This window comes from Prionailurus bengalensis, chromosome A2 (assembly GCF_016509475.1).
Source record: "Prionailurus bengalensis isolate Pbe53 chromosome A2, Fcat_Pben_1.1_paternal_pri, whole genome shotgun sequence".
NCBI classification, from domain to species: Eukaryota; Metazoa; Chordata; class Mammalia; order Carnivora; family Felidae; genus Prionailurus; species Prionailurus bengalensis.
Genome location: NC_057348.1, coordinates 44592711 through 44612369, shown reverse-complemented (window position 1 = coordinate 44612369; position 19659 = coordinate 44592711). Strand labels below are relative to the sequence as shown.

At 37.3% G+C, this 19659-nt stretch overlaps 1 protein-coding gene across 2 annotated transcripts in view; it reads right to left on the bottom strand.

Annotated features, from left to right (window-relative positions):
• The window catches only part of CNTN4 (contactin 4), a 900795-nt gene that overhangs the window by 440959 nt on the left and 440177 nt on the right, over positions 1-19659 (bottom strand). For both annotated transcript variants that reach the window (XM_043587960.1, XM_043587961.1), the window contains exon 3: positions 18268-18408. In XM_043587960.1, coding sequence (XP_043443895.1) covers positions 18268-18322 — 55 coding nt within the window. In that variant the 5' untranslated portion in view covers positions 18323-18408. The remainder of the gene's footprint in view (positions 1-18267; positions 18409-19659) is intronic.

Sequence of the window (19659 nt, the reverse complement as noted above, 5' to 3'; positions counted from 1 at the left end):
TCCCTGACACTGTTAAATGCCTCTCTATACTATAGCACTTGACCTCTATCTCTTTAAGGTCCCTCATCAGCTAATAATACACTTAATTGTTCATTTATTTAAAAAAATTAATCAAACATCTACAAAGTTCCAGGCAACATGACCACGGAATATAGCAATGAACTCCACAGGGGCATTTTCTCTTTATGTGGCACTTAGTTTACTTGGGAGACACATAGGTAAAGTATTATAAACTGAAAAAAGAGCAATTAACAATTATAAATTATAATAAGCATTGTAACTGTAATTGTAAATTGTGTTAAGCATTGTAGTGAACAAACAGGATTAGAAAACAATGGAGGATGCTCTTCACAAAGAGCCATGAGGCAACTTTTGAGGTGATAAATTCATTATTTTGCTTGTGGTGATGGCTTCCCAATTGTATATGTATATCAAATGTGCCATATTGTACATTTTTGAAGTGTGGAATTTGTTACATGTCAATTATATTTTGATAAATTAAAACAAAAAGAACATGGTAGAAAGGTTCTACTTTAGTTTCATCAGGGAAAGCTTCTCTGATGGAGAGGTATTTAAGTGGAAATCCAAAGGATATGGCAATCATAGAAAAACAAGGGAAAAGATCATTCAAGACAGAGTGACGATCGGGCGAGGCCCTTGGGCAGGAAGAGAATGAGAAGTGTTAGAAAAGGAAAGAAGATTAGAATTTCTTTTTTTTTTTAATATTTATTTTTGAGAGAGAGAGAGCGAGCAGAGAGAGAGTGGGGACGGGCAGGGGGAGAGGGGGACATAGAATCCGAAGCAGATTCCAGGCTCTTAGCTGTCAGCACAGAGCCTGACAGGGCTTGAAACCACAAACCGTGAGATCATGACCTGAGCTGAAGTTGGCTGCTTAACCGACTGAGCCACCCACGTGCCCCAAGAAGATTAAAATTTCTAATGAGCTAGGGAGAGTTGCATGAGATGGAGTTGGAGAAGAAGGCAGGGACATTTATGTAAGACATTATATGTTGTGAAAAGTCCTTTAAATTTTATTCCATGTGCAAGAGCAAGCCACACAAAGTTAAGAAATATGATATGATAGGTTTCTGTTTTTAAATGATTGCCTTGGCTGTTACATAAAGAATAGAAGAGATTAAGACAAGGAAGAGGCCAGTTAGAAGTGTTACATGTCATCTCAGTAAGAAATGATGAGAGTTTGGCCTAAAATGGAAGCAGAGGCAATGAAGAAAAGTAGATTGTGGTGGTTTTAAATAAACCACTTCTCTTTCACACTTTCCTTCCAAAGTATGTAACTTAATTCCCTTCCCTGAAGAGGGGCCAGGTCATAGCGACTCACTTTAACAAACAGAATATGGTAGAAATGACATTCTATCACAATGGCCTGCAACAAGGCACTGTGGCTTCCTTTTGCTTCCTCTCTGGGCCAGCTGCTCTTGGAAGAAACAAGGGCACGTGCCAAGAGGATACACAAGCAGCCCCTTCAGGAGCTCCATGCGGTGAGGAACAGAGGCCACCCACCATCTGCCAGCATGAACTTGCCAGCCATGTATGTGATTGTGGCAACCTGAAAGTACATCTTCCATCCCCAGTCAAACCCCCAGACACCGTAGCTCCAGGTAACATCTGACTGCAACTTGCTGAGGGACCTTGAGTCAGAAACACCCAGATAAGCTGCTCCTAAATTCCTGATGATCAAAACACAACACAACAAATTGCATGAGACAATAAATGTTCACTACTGCTTAATGGAGGGGGGAGAAGTTAAGAATGACACTAGCATTCTTCTAACACATCCATAATCCAGATATTATCTTTGTGGAGGGAAGAGATGGCTTACATAGTCCTGTGTAAGGAGAAACTATACTCAAAAACACAGTTAAAACACCAGAATTATTATAATAATAGCAGTAGATGGCTAAAAACAGAAAGAAGACTGCATTTTAAACAGATCAGTGAACACAAAAGCACTTCAAAGAATATTAAAGATAAGACATTGAAACCAAGGAAACGCACAAGTCATGTTTATAAGAGTCAACTGGGCTTCCTCAGACTTTAAGAATGGTTTCTATGTTAAATGCCACACAACTAATGCCACAACTACTCAGCACTCTCAAAATAAAATGTGCTTAAAGGACCTCTATTCTTAACAATATTCTATGCCCTGTTCCAGAGCTCCATTCACAGGGAAGTCTGGCTCCTTCATGTCACTCATTGTGTGATATTCTCCACAGGTAAGTAAGAAGACTGCCTACCTTATAAAGCCTTTGAATGCCATTAAATTGAATCATCAAGGTAGTGGTACTGTTACATGTCTGAGCCCACAAATGATTTATACAAACTTTTACATAGTACATGGGGTAACAAATCCAACAGATTTTCCATATATGAAAAATAATGAAGGAAATATGATCACACATATAAATATGATTTATCTGAATCAATATGGCCAGGATGCACTGGATGCATCATGTTGGGGCATTACAACATTCACTGTGGGGAGCTGGAAGATGTTATCCTTCTGCATTAGCATTTCTTAAAATGAGGGATGCACAACACCGGTATGGGAGGTAATTTTTAGATCATAGAGAGACAAGGCATTAAATAACACTGACTCACTTAAGAATAAATTCACTCCTTTCTTGATTAATTCCCTTTGAATTTTTCTGATTAAAGAAGAAAGTCTCAGTTGATGCCAGCGTATCTTAAAAACCTGTCTACTATATGACAGTCTTATTTTTGTGGGAAAATATCAGGACTCAGAGTGTTCTGAGGACAATTCAGGCTTTTGGTTTTTTTTTTGATGTTTTTAAGAGTGTCTTTTTTAAAAGTATTATTGACAAATAATTGACATATAATATTGTATTCATTTAAGGTGTTCAACATGATTTGATATATGTATATATTGCAAAATGGTTACCGCAGTAAGTGGTGATTACTTAACATTTATTCCCACACAGTTACATTTTTTTCAAAAGTGATTTTTTAAAAAACTTTTTTCATTTAATGTTTTATTTATTTTTGAGAAAGAGAGAACGAGAGAGAGAGAGACAGAGACAGAGAGAGACAGAGAGAGCATGAGCTAGGGAGGGGCAGAGGGGGGGGCACAGAATCTGAAGGAGGATCCAGGCTCTGAGCTGTCAGCACAGAGCCTGACATGGGACTGGAACTCACCAACTCTGAGATCATGACCTGAGCCGAAGTCAAGACGCTTAACCAACTAAGCCACCCAGGCGCCCCTCAAAAGTGACCTCAAATTACTGAACAAAACATATCTTTATGTATTTACTTGTTTCTCTTTTACTGAACTGGTAATCAATTTAGATAATATGAAATCATAAACAATTATGCAGTGCAACTGACTGACAATTTCCTCTTCTCTTTCCTTATCTTTACTGGAATAAGATGGAACAAGTTGATAAAATCATAAAGGGGAAGCAAGAAATTTAGAGCATCCACTTCAAATATGGCTATGTTGCTAGTTAAGCATTATATTAAAACCAAGTTTTTTGTACAAATATCACACCACTGGGAAGAAAAGCATTCCAAATAGGATGTCCAAAAGTTGTGAAGAGTAAAAAGAGGAGAGGATTCATTTTCACTTGACAATTTTTACATTGCATAGATCACTTGTGTGCAACTCATGTTTGCTACTCTCATCAGCAGTTCATAACTTCTCAGTAAAATTCTTTGGAGTATATCACATCCAGTCCTGACAAAAACTGTTGACCCAGACAAATACTATTGAATTTTTGTTATTTACTCTTTTGCTCTGAGAAGTAAATTTATTTTTGTTTTATTTTGTTTTGTTTTGTTTGTTCTTTAAATTGTTATAATTCCTGGGGGGAAGGTAGTATTTTATTCCATGGACAAGATTTTGAGTGAATTTCACTCTATCTCCTAAAAGGAGCACAGAAGATAGCACATGCAAAGTACATACCACATTCGAATATTTGAATGCATTAGCTTAGTTTTAAACAAATAAATTATAACTTCACTAATTTCAAATCAGAGGGAGGTGAACAGTTGGGAATTTGAAAGAATACTTAAAGACAACTTCATTTGTTTTACATTTGTATTTTAGGTAAGATATAATTAGAATAAAAAAGCAAAGGAAGATAGGAGGAAGAAAGAACATACCCAGCTTATGTCAGACGGAGAGATAATGTATATTACCATAAGGAGTGGAGGGAAAACCAAGATGGCAACTCAAAAGAAAAGAAAATGGGGGAAAGATTCCTCCTTGGAAAGAAAGCAGAGATCACTATACTGTGGCTACATCCAAAAATAAAGCAAATTGGGGAAGTAACATTTGCGCAGTTTAATTTGGTCTTGTCCATCATAATGTATCCTGTCAATAACTGAGGAGGAAGCTAATGAAGGGGGGTTATGCACAGGACACTATGAAACCAAGAGTGCTGCTCTAGAAGGAACCTGGTAAAGACTGAGGATGATGATGACCAGGACAGAATGGGAGGAAAATATCTGCTACTGGTGAAGCCATACCTCATGACTTTCATCCACTTCCTTACTCTGATTTCTCCCTCTTATAATGCAGAGGTGATGATATTAGCCACATTAGGCCTACTTTGAACCCAATATTATTTATATAATGTATTCAAAAGCATTTATATGAGAAGGAAGAGGATAGCAATTATTGGTGTTATTATTACTATTATAAAGCAATGTAGGACTCTATTTCATGTTGCAATGGTAAGAAATAGGACAAATCAGGTAAAGTAATAATGATTAACAGTAATGATAATGTTAGATGAATGATACAGTATTCTCTTTAATTTCTAAAATTCTCTAATTCAAATATTAGCAGATTGGCCAATAGACTGGGTAAAAAAATGCTTATATAGGGGCGCCTGGGTGGCGCAGTCGGTTAAGCGTCCGACTTCAGCCAGGTCACGATCTCGCGGTCCGTGAGTTCGAGCCCCGCGTCGGGCTCTGGGCTGATGGCTCAGAGCCTGGAGCCTGTTTCCGATTCTGTGTCTCCCTCTCTCTCTGCCCCTCCCCTGTTCATGCTCTGTCTCTCTCTGTCCCCAAAATAAATAAACGTTGAAAAAAAAATTTTTAAAAATGCTTATATACATTTGTTCCTATATTGCTATATAAAGAAAAAAATAGAGATTTATCCTTAAAATATAATCACATAAGAGAAAAAGTCATCAATCTTGTTTTCTTCCTCCATCCCTACCTATGAATAAGGTCATGACCTGCCCCCTTTTTTGTCAACTTGAGAACAAAACTAAACACCATCACTTTCCCTACTTAGTTTTATCGATGATAGGCCAGAAGGCATGCCTGACTTCAGCATTCTCTTCCTGTTACACTCCTACTACAGTCTTTCTTCTTTATTCATACTATGTAATTCAAAACCCATTGAATATAAAGTAAATGCAAGTGTTTTGGATACATTGGGATTCAGTGGGAAAAAGGAAGAAGATCATGCTTCTTTGTTATTAATAAATGATTTCAACAGACATTATTATCATACCCTGATTATAGGTCAGTCACTGTTCTAAATATTTTAAGCCTCCTTTGTTAGAGAATTAACCAAGTTCATCAAGCAATTCAGTAACCACACTTAAGACAGATTGTGAACCCAGATTTATCTCAGCCCCAGGACCATGGTCTTATCCACTATAGGCTGTACCAAAGCAATGTGTTAAGAAAGTGTAACAGTATGGTTCATTGGGAACACTGTATTTTGCCTGGAGTTCTCACTTAAATCTCTCAGGACATGTTAGTTTGAAACAAATTGTTTCCGCACACAAGATTATAAACTCCTTAAATCCATGGACCAAACAACAAATATCCTGGTATGCCCAACATCTATCAGTACACACAAGATAGTACATGCTTAGTAATTTGTTATTACATAGGGTAATAAATTGATAAGTAAAACATAGGTAAATATTTTCAAAAGAACCAAAAGGTCTAATATTAACAATCTAATTTCTTCTCCAAATTTATTTGCCACTGTCTCAAAAGACTACAGGGTATTATTAGCCAAGTTACCTAAAACTACTATCACAGGTGGGAAAACAGCTGACAGAGGCAATCACAAATTTCTAAAACTCTCTTAATAATAAAATTCCATGCCCATTTACATAGAGTATAGACATGTTTTGATGTGACAAAAACACAGCTATTAAGATCAAGTCCAATTGGGAAAAATTACTATTTTGTTAAAATAGTAAATAAAAGTCGATCAAACATTCCCAATATTTCATCTTTGCTCTGAGAGCAGTGAGACATGTGAACGTGGGCAAATGAATTTATCTTTTGGCTCTTTGGTTTTCTCACCTGCCCAAAGAGAAAGGGACTGGGTAACAGCACATCTTTGAAAATATGTGAATCTCTGACTGCTGAAGTAGTGTATTTGCTACAATGGTATGTTAGGTCAACTACTAGACTCATCTTCAAAGCTCCTTAGAAAAGAGCAATGCTTTCTTCTGCATCTCAAATTTATCCTGACTTATTCTGACACTTGTTTCCACATCAACAAGCGGGATGCGTCTCTAGGTGTGTTAATTCCTTTCTTGTATCGATGTCACTTAAGTGGAAGCAATATAGTTGACACCAGGGAGTTTATATTGATTTTTATTTCTTTTAACTTAAGTAGTTCAAATAACATTGCTGCGTTCATACCTTTCAAATAATCTATTTGACTTCAAACATTCTTCAGATACTTTGTATCTGAATATACATTTTTTTTTACATATGTATAAAGTCTTACTGAAACACAGCCACACTTACATGTATTGTGTGTGGTTACTTTAGTACTCAAAGGGCAGACTTGAGTAGTTAAAACAGAGACTGTATGGTCTCCCAAACCTAAAGTATTTACTATGTAGCCTTTTGAAGAAAAAATTTGGGACACCTGACTGAAAAGAAACCTGAGACAACTTCTAGAGTAGCCAGTCCAGTAAAAAGAGAATGCAAATCACACAGGTAATTTTAAATTTGTTAGGAGCCACATTTTTAAAAATTCAACCTATTTAAATCAAAAAGTAAACAAAAAGATAGTTCTCCTATTTATCCTCTTTCTGTCTTCAAAAAGACAGAAAACTTTTTTGTATCAAAAAAGTTTTTTGTATCAAAACTATTTACAAAGCTTTGGCTTGGGACATAATCCTCAGGGAGGTGGAAGTTTAATCACAAACTCAGTGTAGATTTTTAAGTTTTGTATAGACAGGCAGTATAGACAGGCAGTTTTGTATAGACAGGCAGTAAATAAAGAGATGTTCTGCTTCCTAGAAATGCCAACATGGGACAAAATTGATGACAATGCTCATCCTGCGTCCTCAAGATCACTCACACACAGTTGGTCTCTTTCCACTTACATTAGTGCCCCTCTCTTGTTCAGGGAAGAAGCCAGTATCACAGAGTCCTCTCACCAATGAGATGTATGTTTGTTTGTTTTTTTCTCTTATTACAGAATTTACACTTTGGGTGTAGGCTAGAATGAAACCTCCAATGTCCATAAACACACCCTAGGAGGTACCTTAATAGAGCAGTGGAAGACAGACTGGGATTAAAATTTGGGAAGCGTGGATTCTGACTATGCCACTAATTATCTCTGTGTCTTTGGCAAAACCAGTTCACTTGCCTAAAATAAGGGAGTCGGGAAAGGTCCACAATCCCGTAATCCTGTTCATCATGTATATGGGAAGTTGGCCCTGAGTAAGGCTGACATCCTGAAAACAAAACAGGCTCTCTCAATAAAATGGAATGTTTAATAAGATATCAAAAATATTTAGTTTTCTTCTCAGGGTTTTTTTTTATTAAGATATAACTCACATGCAATACAATCCACCCTTTTATAATGTACAATTAAATGGCATAATGATCTGAGTATTTGTTTTCCCCTCAAATTCCCATACTGAAATCCAGCCCTGTGATGACATTAGGAGGTAGGGGCTTTGGGAGGTGATTAGGTCATGAGGACAGAACTCTCATGAATGGAATGAATGCCTTGACAAAACAGATTCTAAAGAGATCCTTTGCACCTTCCACCATATCATGAGGACACAGAAAGAAGTTGACAATCTGCCATGTGGAAGACGACCTTTTTTCGACAGAACATAAGGAAGCTGGAAACTTGATCTTGGACTTCTAGCCCACAGAAACTGTGAGCAAAAAATCTCTGTTGCTTATAAGCCACCAAATCTGTGGTTACTGCAGCCTTAACTTAAAACAAGTAGTTTTACAGTATATTCATAAGGTTGTACGGTCATCACTACATAGTTCCAGAGTATCTTCAACATCCTGAAAGAAACAATATACCCAACAGCAGTCATTTGCTGTCCTCTCCTATGTCCCCCTCTGGGCAACCCTAATCTACTTTCTGTCTCTATAGATTTCCATGTTTTGTATAATTTATACAAATGAATTCATAAAAAAATATGGGCTTTTTTGTCTGGCTTCTCTCACTTAGAATATTTCAAAAGTTGGGGTGCCTGGGTGGCTTAATCAGTTAAGCATCTGACTCTTGATTTCAGCTCAGGTCATGATCTCCGAGTTCATAAGTTAGAACCCACATCAGGCTCTGTGCTGTGTTAAGTGTAGAGCCTGCTTGGGATTCTCTCTTTTCCTCTCTCCTTTGCCCTATCCTGCCTGGGTGTGCGCTCTCTCTCTCTCTCTCTCTCTCTCTCTCTCTCTCTCTCTCTCAAAATAAATAAATCATCTTTTAAAAACATTTAAAAAAGAATATTTCAAAAGTTTATTCCTGTTGGAGTATCAGTACTCCATTCCTTTTTATGGCTGAATAATACTCCACCAATAAAACTCCACATTTTGTTCATCCATTTATCAACTAATGGGTTGTTCCCACTTTTTGACTATTATGAATAATATGGTTATATACATTTCTGCACACATTATTTCTATTCGGGTCAGTGTGCTTTGCTGATTTTTCTGTTAGAAATTCTGCTTTTCAAAGACTCCTCTGGTCTTGAATACTTCACTGTTTTTGCTGGATAGAAGACTTTGACATTCTTTCTTCTATAAAGGCACCTCAGAGGTACTGTGATAAACAAAGCATTTACCCCATTCTTTGAGTCCAAAGTTTAGAAACTTTACATTTTGTACCTCCCCCCTCTGCACCTGTTCCCAGTCAACTTCCCCTCAGGCTCAGGGTTACCAGCATGGGGTTTCTACTTCTACAAAGACAGAAAGAGAAGGGAATTCTCCTCAGCTACACTTTCAAACTAAGGATTAATAGGTTAGTTCCTATACCTTCTATGGCCCTGCTATTCAATGAAAGTATAATGTGAGCCACATTATATATAATTAACATTTTTCTAGCACCTACATTAAAATAAAAACAAACTGGCAAATTAATGTTTTGTTTAGCCCAATGTATTCATTTCAACATGTAATTCGTATAAGAACGACTAGAGGTATTTTATATGTTTTCTTTGTATTAGGTTTCCAACATCCCACGGCAAACACGGAAAGAAGGTGATGTGAAGGTGCAGGCAGAGATTTAAGTGATGCATCTATAAGACAAGGAATGCCAAGGACTGCTGCCAAAACCAGAAGGCAGGAAGAGTCAAGGAAGGATTCTTCCCTAGAACCTACAGGGTGAGTGTGGCCCTGCCAACATTTGACTTCAGACTTCCAGCCTCAAGACCCATAAGAGAGTAAATTTCCATTGTTTTAAGCCACTTTGTGGTAATTTGTTTCAGCTGCCCTAGGAAAGAAACTACTACAGATTTGGGAACTGTTTGGACTACTCACATGTCAAGTGCTCAATAGCTAACTGTGGCTGGCTTCAGCACAAATTTAAAAGCTTTAGAGGGGGTCGGTCTTCTGTGGCCTTTTTCCAAACCTTGCTGCAGAAAAGAGAACCCTGGACACACATCTCAATTCATATCTGAAGGGGTGAGCTATATCCCCTGGAATTATTTCTTTCCAAAACAAAATGATATGTTTTCTTCCTTAAGGGAAAGGATTCTGGATTACTCTAAGAAGACCAAACAACCTGACAATCCACTAGGGGTTTGCAAAATATCTTCCTCTATCTCTCTAAGCACATAAATCACACCTAATATATGTACATTATTGTTTACCAAAAAGATGAGTCATTATACTGTATTTGTAGCATCAAGGGACATTTTTCTTTTATTTTCTGCTTTCCCAAGATTCTACCCATAGTGCTATTTCCCTTCAAAATTAAAGAACAACATCTTTTCTGAATTCATTACATCATAAAACAGATAAAGAGCACAGGACAGTATCGCCTGGTAGTGGTTCACAGGCAGTGAAACAAGGCTAAGCAGAAAAATTTAATTATTTCAATACTCAGGACACCTCTTCAGCATAAAAAGCCCTTACTTTGTATTAGCAGGTATTCAGTAAGGTGCTCTGAAAACCAGACTGAGTGAAAAGAGAGCATATATACCAGGGGGGAAAGTAGGCCACCAGGTTATGAATCACAAAGCTTAGATTCTAGCTTTGCCATCAATGCCAGGCATATAACCTTGAGCAGGTCACTTACCACTCAGATCCCCACATGTAAAATTGGGATAATGACAATTTCTGCCTTACCTGCCTCTGAAAGCATTAAGTGTGATTCTCAAGCACTCAAAAGCATCAGAATCTTATAGATCGCTTGTTAAAACAAACACTGAGGGGCTCATTTCCACAAATTCTGATTCTGTAGGTCTGGGCTTGGGCCCAGGAATTTACATTTCTACTACATTACTAGGTGATGCTGATGCTGCTGGTACATGGACTGCATTCGAGAAGTAGTGTTTCATAGTATTTTACAAGATGGTGAGCTCCATAGGACAAGGACTAGGTGTCATTAGATATCATACCATCACAGTTAACAGCCCAGGCTTTGGAGCTGGATAGACTCAAATTCAAATACTGCTTTGCTTCCTTAGTCAGGACATGTAACCCCTCATCTAGGAAATGGGTTATTGTCAGGTTAAATGGAATACTGCACTCAAGAACGTGATACTATATTTGGCACAGATATGCTCGATAAATTTTCACTCATTATTCTTGTAGTTGCCACCAGCCCCTAATAGGCTTGCTAAACAGACTGTTCAGCAAATATTTCATAGTTAACAAGCAATAAACAGATTAAGGGTAGTATTAAAACAGTGTGGGGCAATATCCTTATCAAACTCTGTTTATCATATGGATGAAGTATCTGGTTGACATCAACAACGGGAGTTTAGGGGGAGAGAAGAATAGAAGGGTATGGCACAGCACACAGTCTTTACACCGGCACATTCCATCACAGTTCATTAGGGGCTTTTATGTGCACCTTTCTTTGTCTTAGGTGTTGTTGTTATTGTTGTTCTGTAAAATTTATTTTAGAAATCTTTCATCATTTTGAGCCATCAGATCCTTCTCTCTTTAGAAACCTCATCTCTTTGCAACTTGATAATTTCTGGAGGCCCTATCACAAAAACCTTCCCAGCACTTTCCCAGGGCCAGTTCCCCAGATATATGGCTCCAACTGGCAACTGTTCTAGGTGCCTTCCCTCTAGTAGGTAGACTCTAAATGTTGTGGCTGCTGTACACGCAAATGGATGCCCACAGGTTTGTTGCTGCTGGTGATGATGTTAATAATGACATTAACAGCAACTAACACATTGTCTAGGTGACTTAGATACCTTCCTAAGTGCCTTTAAACATACAGATTTAATCAATTTAGGTATTCATTTTTCATAGGTATTCTTCATTATTATTATTATAACCCCCATTTTAAAGATGAGGTCATGTTGCAAAAAGGTGAAGGAAGGGCAACAAATGAGCTATAAACTCTGCTATGCAATCTTCAACCACTGAAGAAGGCCAGACACCAGTGTGCTAAGAAGCTGATACTGGTATCATCATGGTCATTGTTATCATCATCATGACCACCAGGGCCAAGAGGACAGGGACTATGTTTCACTTAGAACTACATTCTTAGAGAACAGTGCGATGCTTCGCACTGGCAGATCCTCAAATGTGTGTTCAATCACTCAATGAACAGTAGCTCACAAGGAATGGTGCTAAGTATCAGACAATGTGTTAAGCACGAAGAACATATACATGATCTCAATCCTCATAAACTAAATGAGGTAAATATACTTATTCTGTCCATTTTATAGATGGCGGGGTCACCAAAGACTTAGGGAGATAGAATCTCTAGATTACACAGCTTTTAAACAATAGACCTATCTATTTTATCTCAAAGCCCCATGCTCTTAACTACCAGCACTGTTGGGTCTCCAGGTCACATTTCTGACAAGGTTGGAGTTGCCAGAGGCTATCCTTTTACCTGCTATCCTCAAGCTCTAGGCTTAATTCCACATTTCTACAGAAAATTACTGCACAAGCTGATATGAAATGCATGGTTATATTTAGATTTTCAACTGTTTTTTCCCTTCTTCCTAATATGTTTCATTCAACAGAATTTCTTTCTTTCTTTTTTTCTTTTCTTTTGTTTTTGTAGATACATGTCCTAGACTCTATCAGTAAGAGAGTTTTATATAGTTAAGACATCCAGCTTGGCTGTGCATATCTAATGAAGCCATTAATGACTTTGCTTCCGGAGCGGTCTAAAATTGAATATTTCTAAGAACTTTTGGGTTGTATGATGCTACTATATGTCCATGCCTATGGGGATATAAAGCTGTTGCCAGTTTCTCTATTTACCTCAACATCTTCATTACTCATTTTTATTATCCTACCATGAAATGTACTTAAATACTTAAAATGATATTCAAAAGGAGTTTTCCACTTGCTATTTATTATTTTCTGGGCATAGTTCTTCCCATTCCTTTCCTGAATTTTCATCACTAGAGTCACTGCTTTTTAATGTAGTTATTAGCTCTCTTCTTGGTAAATCTTTCTACTGCTTTGGCTTCATTTAATGACCATGGTTAGAAGACAGCACAGAGGAAAGAGGAAATCCATTCTTTGGCTTCAGTCAGCATGACTATAAATGCATTGGCAAACCAGATTCTTAGAAAAAGAAGCAATAAAATAAGAGGTCACTACAAGACTATGCTTTGCAGTAGCTATATGGAAACTGAGACTTACTCAATTGTTGTTTTTTTTATCATCATTGAATACTTGTAGCTTTTGCAAAAGCAGAGGCAGTACTAGGTTTAATTTCTATCTAGAACTGTAAACTATTTGAATGTTGCCCATTATTCTGTTTATTCTGTAAAAAAATATGAAAATATGAAGAACTCAAATTTTGTACCTGGCTGCACTGTGAGCATAAGCTCTGAAACTAACTTCAGTGTGCTCTCCATTCTGGTGAGACTATATGGGCATTATGAAGAAGGGAAGATGTTTTAGGGATGATCCTCAACTTTGTTGGAATGTTCTGATTATGTGGAAAGATGATGTTAACTGAGTTCAACATCAACAAATACTGGAAGTTCCTAATGTGTATTTGTGTTCTCTTACCGTGGAATAAGCTAAAACCATAGACAGTCTACTTTTGTCTTACTGATAAGACATTTCCTGAGCCTAACATCCCTTCTGAAGACCACTGAACATTCTCTCCAAGGACTCTGATTGCAGGTATTGTCAATTTTATTGTCATCGATTCAAGCGACATGAATGTGATTAAACTATTCAACCCAGGGCTCCTCCTTCCTCCACATTTTGTGAACACTTACCAATCCTAGAATAGGTCTCTCCTGAATTATACAGGACCTTTACTCCACTACCTATCCCCAGATGCAGCTGTGACAACAGCATGGATTTTGTGAGCAAGTCAATAAAATGCTTGCATTTGGAACGGATGCACTTTCTCAAAAGGAGATAATTGCTGAAATTGCTAAACTGCACCACAGAGATGGGAACAAACTTAGCCTCCCTGGAACCAAGATCAACTGAGAATACATCAAACATGCATTTTTTTTTTCATGCATTCACACAGGGTTTTGAAATGTCTTCACACCTCTTGCTGCACATGAACAAATAAATGGACCAGCCATTTTACTCTTTCTTTCAAACTCTGCCAACGTGAACAGAATCAGTAACACATGGTAAGGCACAGGACATATGTAAAATTTCATATTAGTTGAATAAAATTTGAAGCTTAGTTCTAATACTCTCAGAATCTCTATGCTTCTCAAACCTTGTGTATAGCTAAAAACAAAAACTTTTGAGTTGAAAAGGACTTTAGGGACCACCTGTTTAACAGCCTCATTGTACAGGGGTATAAAGTGAATCCCAGAGAGGCACATATGACCTGCCCAGCATCTGGCTAATAATGCAACTACTTAACAGTAAGAAGAATAAAAGAGATGGTTAATAGTGAAACTATCTGGTTCCAGGACCTAGATATTACTTAAGATGTATCTATATAAAGGCATATTATATTTACTCATATCAGTACTTGTACACATATACATATATGGATATATAACATAGTCAACACTTCAATAATCTGTCAAAGCTATGTTTCCTATCTGGTTTCTTCCCAATTATTGAGATGACCAATATTACCCTACTGCTCTATTAATTGGTGTGTGCATATTTTTGGTTTGGATTACCTCAAAAGCAGAGCCTGAGGGAAGGATTTGGGGAGGGGAGGAAACATTTATTTGGGAGATGATCCCAGGGAGCAGGAAAGAAGCAGGGAAAATTAGAAGAAACTACTGTGGGCATCTGGGATTCAGTCTTTCTGAGGACTTCTAAGAAACTGTGTAGAATGTGCCTAATAACTGTCCTTCCAAATGACAGGTGGCCACAGTATTTGTTACTGTTCCTCATACTTCACTGGTTAAGGAATGTACCAGAGGAAAGAGTTACCTATGTGTATGTTCATGCGCTCTCTCGCTCTCTCTCTCTCTCTCTCTCTCTCTCTCTCTCTCTCTCTCATTAATGGCCAGTATGCAGCATTCATTTATTTGAAATATATTTATTTACTCATTGAGTGGCACTGTTCACTAGGCATTTTGAAGATGCTGGGGATATAGCAGTGGTCTAAAAACAAACAGAAATATCTGCCTTAATAAAGTTTCATTCTAGTGTGGAAAGACATTTAGTATAAAGACAAATAAAATATGCAGATATTCATCCATGTATAAGAATTCTAGAAAAAAATAAAATAATAAAAGTGGTATAAAGTATTGGTGAAAGAAAATAGTTATTTTCCTTTATATTAATTTGTGTATTGTCATCAAGAAAGGCCTCACCAATTAAGTGACATTTAATAAGGTTAGAGGGAAAGTGACAGGGACATTTAGAGCATGAACATTCTTGGCAAAAGGAAGAGTTATTAGTACAGAGACCCCAACATGTAGCGTATTCGGCAAGGTGTATAATAACAAAGAAAAACCAAGTGGTTGAAATAAACTTTGCAAACGGGAGACCATTTGGTTGGTTTCATGCAGCCTTTTATTTTAAAAATTAATGTGAATGGGTTGGCAATATTAAAACATTAGGAGATTTATGCATAAAAGTCTTGAAGAATTAGAAGACCTAGCATGAAGGACTAGAGCCAGGCACTGGTTTGTAATTTAATAGGATATGTTTTCTCTCGTTTTCCACAATTACCAACATCTTCTATTACATGTAAGAGTCACTATCCCTTGAAGAATGTTTCAGTCACATGTTCGCTTCCTTGTTCTTTCAGGTAGCAGAGTTTTGTGATCCCTAGTTTAAATTCATTAAGAGGCAGAATAATTAAAACCAATTTTGCAGGGACTAGATTTTCAGACTGCTGGCATCAGTAGTCCTTTCTTCCTTCATATCTTAATTCCTTCCTTCCTTCCTCTCTGCAGTCCTTCCTACTTTAATTCCTTCCTGCCTTCCTACCTTAATCCCTTCCTTCCTTTCTTCCTAAGTAATCTCTACACACAACAGGAGGCTTGAACTCACAACCTTGAGATCAAGAGTCACATGCTCTACTGAGCCAGACAAGCACCCCTCTTCTTAAAAAAAAATATTTTCAGAGACTAAGTGTAGCATTTAGCAAAAGAGGAGAACATTTCCACTGCACCATAAATTACTAATTATTAATTGCTAATTAAGTAATTACTAGTCCTCTCGAGGTATATCTCTTATAGAAACCTGCTTATTCATTTGGATCTTCTTTCTTATGGAACAGACACATTTGAGATTTACTAATTATGGTAAATATAATAGGCATAAATACTTTCCTTGCCAAAAACTTACCATGAAAGCTGTAACTAAGTACAGAAAAGGAAAAGGATGAGAAGCTAAAGCAGTTAAAGAAATCTGTTCAAAATTCAGTGTCGAGTGCTATATAAATTAACGAAATCAAGACAAATAGCAAGAAAACAAAAACATTAATTAAAGCTTGACTTTACCTACATTGAAGGAGGCATATGGTAAGAGAATATTAATGCCATGTGAAACAGTTCACAAAAAAGGCTCACAAAAACAATCAATATACTGATGCCCTACAAAAAGCTAAGTGAAGAAAAAAAAGATACAGGTACACATCTTCAGTGAGAAGTCCAAGTTTTTCAAAACACAACTGAGGAGATTAATGTCTTCCTCGATTTTCAACTCTTTAATTTCTTGACATCTACTCAGCACAGTGGGTTAAATAAGCACATTGCTGTAGTCAAATACTGTGACATCAATTCATGTTTTCAGCTTTAAAGAATACATTCATCCCAGAGTCATTAGAAGTTAAAGCCAGAATGACTCAGTTGAGGCCTTTTTAGGAGGGTCAAAGTCCATAAAAAAGACTAGAGAAAAGCAACTGAGGCACAGAGCCTGATGTACTTTGCTGGGATGACATGATTTAGGCTCTGACCAGATGAGGAAGGGAAGTGATAAAGTTAAAACAGATGGCTAGATGGCAAAATGTCCAAAATCAGGGAATGGTGAGGATGTTTGCAAAGGCAAGAGGTTCAGGATTTAAAGGCAGGGGATTACTTATGAGTGAAGGAGAGTTCGTGTTTAAAAAAACACAGTAAAAATAAAACCCCAAATTTCAAGAATACATTTGCAAGCATGAACTGGACAAATCAACAATATAGCTAAAATACTGTATGTTATAATAATCAAAACTATGGATTCTAGAGTTTGTCTGTTTGAGTCAGAAACTTAACAGTTTCACCACTTACTGGCTTGGTGACCCTGGGTAAGTTTCTTAACTTCTTGCCATTTCAGTAATAATAATAAAAATAGACATGCGAGTATAAATAAACAGTTATTACTTCTTAGTGGTCATGGTGGAATGAGATGAGCTAAAGTACAAGAGTTTAGCATAGTGTCTGGCATGGAGTAAGTGACCTATACATGTTAGTATTACTATTACTACCTTTAATTATGTAACAGTTGCAATTAATCTGTTCTATCAAGCTTTCAGTCTATATACTATAGAACTCAGCTAATACAGCTTTACACTTGACACTTGATCTTAGCCAAAAGGCCGAGAAGCGATTCAGCTAATACAGCTTTAAGGGAGCAGTAAGTGTGTCCTACTTGCTCCGGGTTATATTCTCAGACACTAGAACAAAGCTGGGTCTTTGCAAGGTACTCAGTACCATTATTTGAATGAATTCGTGGATCTGAGTAATGGTGAACCAAAAGTCTTAAATGCAAATATGTTCAGGTGTCCCTCTGAAAGGCCTGGAAAGATGCCCACCATGCCAACCTGAAAACTCTCAGTGCATGTTGGACTTAGGTTCCATCAACATATGAATTATGTATGTCGGGTGGTAGGCTCATACCTTCCAGAAAATGGAGAAAGCAATAAATAGTATGTTTGAACTCTTTAAAGTCCTTGTCTACTAGTTGACCATGGGCATATGGTAAAAAAATCTCCTGTCTTCTTACTTTCCAGCTTCTGCTAACTATAGGTATATCGAAATGAAAGAGAGGATGAAAAAAATGGAGTAATATTAACAGAGACACTGAAAGAGCTACCCAAATAAACTTCTATCTGCTGACATCAAAGGAGGTAAGGCTCTAGACTATGTTATCAGTTTTATTGCCCAATATCTCTGTGCAATTGAGCAGTGGGATGAGCAAAAATAACAACTTTCTAACTAAATAATGGCTCAAAGGACTCTAAAAGGACCAGATAGACAGGTGGAAACATCAGTGTCTAGCTTTGGATACAACACCATGAAAAGAGCCACTAAAAGACCATCAGGAAAGCAGATTCAACAGTGTCAGCAAATGCTAGTCATCGTAGCACGCACTCTTACAATTTTATCATGGCCATCGAAAGTGAAGGCCCACTTTTGAATTAGTGTGAAATACAGTAGCATTTTTAAATCAAAAAGTTTTTAAATGACACTCTACCTGCAAGGCACAACATGAATGATTGCAGTACCAGCAGTTCCCATGGCAACCTCATCTTCAGTTTCTGAGGTCAAAGGAGTTTCAAGTCCAGTATCAAATGAATAGAATCGCTGCTTCTTTTAAGTTTGTTCAACCTTTAATCTGTGGGAAAGAAGAAACATCACAATGAGATTTGCAGATACTTCTTTTTGTGGTCTCTGCAAATTTGTCTTTATCTGAAAACAAATAAAATTCACTTGTGGAAAAGTACTATTAAAGAAAAGTATGTTAAATTATGGATATGAAACAAATAAGCTTCCTTTCCTTTTCTTCCAAATAATGTTTGGACAGGGATGAGCTGACGTGTCCCTGTGGCTACTGAGTGAAAACAAGAATAGTTCTGATTAGATGTGAAACAATCCAAAGGCAGGGGAATGAACTATGTTTCTTTACAAGGTGCTATCTAGTCCCTTATTCTCCAGTCCCTGTTCTTCTTTATTTTCGAAATTAATAATATGCTAAAAATGTCAGCATGAAGAGTTTAGCTGTCAGTGAACAAGAGAGGGTTAACACTGCTGGACCATGAGGAAAAATTCCCAAGGTTTGGAATGGAATTACATGTGGGAAAATTATAACTACTCTAACAATTTAAACATTTTTTCCCTTATGTTCTATGTTTCATCTCTAAAATGCAGTAAAATGTGCAGCTCTTGTGCCTACCAAAAAAAAAAAAATCCTACCAACTATGAGTAGCTGGCAATGAGATTCTTTTGGACAAATCCTGAACATGATTTACAACAGTGATTCTTCCATTATCCGGGAATATTAAATTAGGATAACTCTGTAGTAAAGAAAGGCTCCTTGTTCTGTATTCCAAAGGCTACAAATTAAGTAAGTATGAGTGAAGCAGGTGGGCAAACATGGGCACTCTGGAAAACACAGCCAGGTCCTGTATGAAGCTGGAGGGTATTCCTTAGCTCAAGCTAATGGCTAACATATGGTGCATAGACCCAGGGTGGCAGGACCTTTTCAAAGAAAATTTGCAAATACTATTGTATTTTGAAAAATCTCCCATGTTTTAATGTTTATATATTTTTGAAAGGTGGGGGAGGAGCAGAGAGAGAGAGAGAGAGAGAGAGAGAGAGAGAGAGAGAGAGAAGGGAGGGAGACACAGAATCTGAAGCAGCTTTCAGGCCTCGAGGTGTGAGCACAGGGCCCAACACGGGGATGGAACTCATGAACTTCGAGATCATGACGTGAGTCAAAGTTGGATGCTTAACCGACTGAACCACCCAGACACTTTGAGAATCTCCCAAGTTTTAAATACTTGGAATTAGGTCAAAATATTTTTTTTAAACAATGTGTGAACCAAACAAAGCCAAATCATTGTCAGGTGCCAAAGGTTTGCAACAC